The sequence below is a fragment of the Triticum urartu genome, chromosome 7A, assembly GCF_056163025.1.
Source record: "Triticum urartu cultivar PI428250 chromosome 7A, HENAU_Tu73, whole genome shotgun sequence".
NCBI lineage: Eukaryota > Viridiplantae > Streptophyta > Magnoliopsida > Poales > Poaceae > Triticum > Triticum urartu.
The window spans coordinates 190927893-190931803 of record NC_141879.1 but is presented as its reverse complement, the minus strand read 5'-3'; the positions used below and the strand labels follow the sequence as shown (position 1 = coordinate 190931803).

Sequence of the window (3911 nt, the reverse complement as noted above, 5' to 3'; positions counted from 1 at the left end):
CGGCGCACGTGCATATTCTCTCGGGTTCTCATCGACAGCGGCACCAGCATCAACATCCTCTACTGCGACACCATGACCAAGCTCGGCCTCGAGTCCAAGGACCTGGAGCCGACCCGGACGATCTTCCAAAACATCATTCCCGGCCTCTCCTGCTCTCCGATCGACCGAATCCGGCTCGATGTCCTGTTGGGCACCAGCGACCACTTCCGGCATGAGCTGCTCTGGTTCGAGGTGGTGGATCTGCCCAGCGCGTATCACGCGCTGCTGGGCCGACCTGCTCTCTCCAAGTTCATGGCGATCCCCCACTACGCTTAACTGAAGATGAAGCTTCCGGGTCCGAGGGGCCTCATCACCATCACTGGCGATTACCGCATGTCCCTGGAGTGCGCCCGAGACGGCGCCAAACTGGCCGAGTCGCTGGTCATAGCCGAAGAGCGGCGCCAGCTCGACCGAATCGTCGCCCTGGCCAGCCAGATGTCGGCCGTGCCGGTTCCGGCCGAGGAGCCGGTCGACGTGGCCTCGTTCAAGCCCTCCAAGGAGACCAAGAAAGTGAAGTTGAACCCGGAATACCCCAGCTGCAGCAAGTATGTTGTCATAGGCACCCGCCTCAACAGCAAATAGGAAGGCGAGCTCGTCGACTTCCTCCGTGAGAATCAGGATATCTTCGCATGGACCCCAAAGGACATGCCGAGTATCCCGAGGAAGTACGCCGAGCACAAACTCCACGCCCGCAAGGATGCCAAGCCTGTCCGCCAACCCCTACGATGTTTCTCTAAGGAGAAGAGAAGAATCATTGGTGAAGAGGTCGCCAAGCTTTTGGCGGCCGACTTCATCATGGAAGTGTTTCACCCCAAGTGGTTGGCCAACCCAGTCCTCGTCCTGAAGAAGAACAAGACCTGGCGCATGTGTATCGACTACACCAGCCTGAACAAGGCCTGCCCCAAGGATCCATTCGCCCTCCCGCAGATCGATCAACTCATCGACTCTAACGCCGGCTGTGAGCTCCTATCCTTCCTGGATGCTTACTCCGGCTATCACCAGATAATGCTGGAACCAGATGATGCCTTGAAGACGTCCTTCATCAGGGCCTTTGGGGTGTATTGCTACATCACCATGTCATTTGGCCTGAAGAACGCCGGCGCCACCTTCCAGCGCTGCATGGAGAAATGCTTGTTGCCGCAACTCGGCCGCAACATCCACATTTACGTGGATGACATCGTGGTCAAGACCAAGCAGCACCTCACGCTACTCGATGACCTGAAGGAAACATTCGCCAACCTGCGCGAGTACCAAGTCAAGCGCAACCCGAAGAAATGCGTTTTCGGTGTCCCAGCCGGAAAGCTACTCGGCTTCCTCGTCTTGAAGCACGACATTGAGGCAAACCCGGAGAAGATCAAGGCCATCGAGCGCATGTGCAAGCCGGCTCGGTTGCGTGATGTCTAGAAGTTCACCGGTTTCTTGGCGTCAGTCAGCCGGTTTCTCGGCCGGCTGGGCGAGAGGGCCTTGCCCCTGTATCAGCTGATGAAGAAGACGACGCCGTTCGAATGGAGCGACCAGGCAGATGAAGCTTTCTGGAACCTCAAGCACATGCTCTCCACCGCACCCGTCCTGGCCGCACCAGCTGAGAAGGAGCTGTTGTTGCTCTACATTGCCGCCACCTCGCGGTCGGTCAGCACAGTGATTGTGGTCGAGCGACCGGAGAGGGGCAATATCCAAGCCGTCCAGCGCTCGGTCTACTACCTGAGCGAGGTGCTCTCCGCCTCCAAGCAGAATTACCCACACTACCAGAAGATGTGTTATGGAGTGTACTTCACTGCCAAGAAGTTGAAGCAATATTTCCAAGAGCACATTGTTACCATGGTGAGCATGGCCCCCCTCGGCGAGATCATCGGGTGCCGGGACGCTTCTGGCCGGGTTGCCAAGTGGGCACTCGAGCTAGTCGGCCACACCATCCTCTACGAGCCCCGCACAATGATCAAGTCCCAAGCTCTGGCCGACTTCCTCGTCGACTGGACCGAGACCCAGTACCTGCCACCCCCGCTGGATTCGACGCACTGGCGCATGCACTTCAACGGCTCCAAGATGTGCCTCGGCCTATGGGCCGTCATCGTGCTATCCTCCCCGAAGGGCGACCATCTTCGGTACGCACTCCAGATCCACTTCGCGGCCTCCAACAACGTCGCCGAGTACGAAGCCCTTGTGCATGGCCTCTGGCTTGCCAAGGAACTCGGTATCCGGCGCATACTATGCTATGGCGACTCGGATTTGGTGGTGCACCAGTGCTCTGGCGAGTGGGATGCCCGCGACTCCAACATGGCAAGCTATCGCTTCCTCGTCCAAAAGCTGTCTGGTTTTTCTGTAGGCTGTGAATTCCTCCATGTTCCGCGTGTGGAAAATGAGGCCGCCGACACGCTCACCAAGATCGCCTTGTCCCGGCAGTCCGTCCCGTCCGACGTCTCCCTCGAGCACCTACACAAGCCGTCCATCAACCCGTCCCCGGACTCCGAGTCCATCTTCATTCCGGAGATCCCGGGCGCGCCTCAACCCGGCCCGGGGGCTGGCGAACCCGGCTCGGGGACTGTCGATCCCGGCCCGGGGGCTGCCCAACCCAGCCCAGAGACTGCTGGACCTGTCTCGGGGGCTGCAGCCATCAACCTGGGCCCCGTCATCCTCGACCTGGCTGTCGTCATCCTCGACACGGTCGCCGCCATCCCCGACCCAGGGGCTGCTGCCTCCAGCTCAGAGGCCGTTGCGCCGGAACCCGCCTTGGTGGTCGTCTTCGCCGTAGTGACGGCTCCATCGTGGGCCCTACCCATATCAGAGTTTCTGGAGAACGGGGTTCTCCCCATGGATGAGACTGAGGCCCGGCAAGTGCAGCGCCGGGCATCCGCCTATAGCATCATCAACAACGAGCTCGTCAAGCGTAACTCCACCGGCGTGTTTCAGTGCTACGTCGAGCTAGACAAGGGCATTGAGATCCTCCTCGACATACACCAGGGCAAGTGCGGGCACCATGCCGCCTCAAGGTCCTTGGTAGCCAAGGCTTTTCGCCATGGTTTCTACTGGCCTACGACCCTCCAAGATGCCGAGTCGCTTGTCCTCAAGTGTGAGGGATGCCAGCGCTTCAGCAAGCACAACCACTAGCCATCCTCGGCACTTTGGATCCTGATCGCCTGGCCTTTCGCGGTCTAGGGACTCGACATGGTGGGGGCCTTCAAGACCGCCTGAGGTGGCATAACGCATTTGCTGGTGGCGATGGACAAGTTCACCAAGTGGATCGAAGCAAGGCCGATCAAGAAGCTGGACGGGCCAACAGCCACCCGATTCGTCAAAGACATCGCGGTGCGCTACGGCATGCCGAACAACATCATCACGGACAACGGCACCAACTTCGCGAAGGGTGCGCTGGCGCAATACTTCTCTGTCCCCGGTATCCGCCTCGACCTGGCTTCTGTGGAACACCCACAGTCCAATGGACAGGTCGAGAGGGCCAACGGTCTCATCCTATCCGGCATCAAGCCGCGACTTGTCGAGCCGGTCATCCGCTCGCCAGGCAGCTGGCTCGACGAGTTGACAGCGGTCCTCTGGAGCCTCCGCACCATGCCAAACCATTCGACCAGGTTCACCCCATTCTTCCTCGTCTATGGAGCTGAAGTCGTAATACCGACCGACGTCGAGTTCGACTCGCCGCGCTTCGCGATGTACACTAAAGCTCAAGCCAAAGAAGCCCGTGAAGACGACGTCTACCTACTCGAAGAAGCACGCCTCTTGGCACTTAGCCGGTCGGCCATCTACCAGGAAGGCTTGAGGCACTACCACAGCAAGAAGATCAAGCCCCTCGCATTTCGTGAGGGAGACCTCGTCCTCTGACTCGTCCAGCAGCAAGCCGGCCAGCACAAGCTGTCTCCCCC

The 3911-nt window shown here is 59.4% G+C and overlaps 1 protein-coding gene across 1 annotated transcript; it reads left to right on the top strand.

The window, feature by feature from the left end:
• Nucleotides 1-1521: 1521 nt before the first annotated feature.
• LOC147958932 (uncharacterized) lies at nucleotides 1522-3144 on the top strand. Its single transcript, XM_087532372.1, has one exon. The coding sequence runs from the start codon at nucleotides 1522-1524 to the stop codon at nucleotides 3142-3144; it is 1623 nt and encodes a 540-aa protein (XP_087388498.1).
• The last annotated feature ends 767 nt before the right edge of the window (nucleotides 3145-3911 follow it).

Coding starts and splice junctions, on each gene's coding strand:
- LOC147958932 (XM_087532372.1), top strand. CDS start 1,522: ATGAAGAAGACGACGCCGTTCGAATGGAGCGACCAGGCAGATGAAGCT.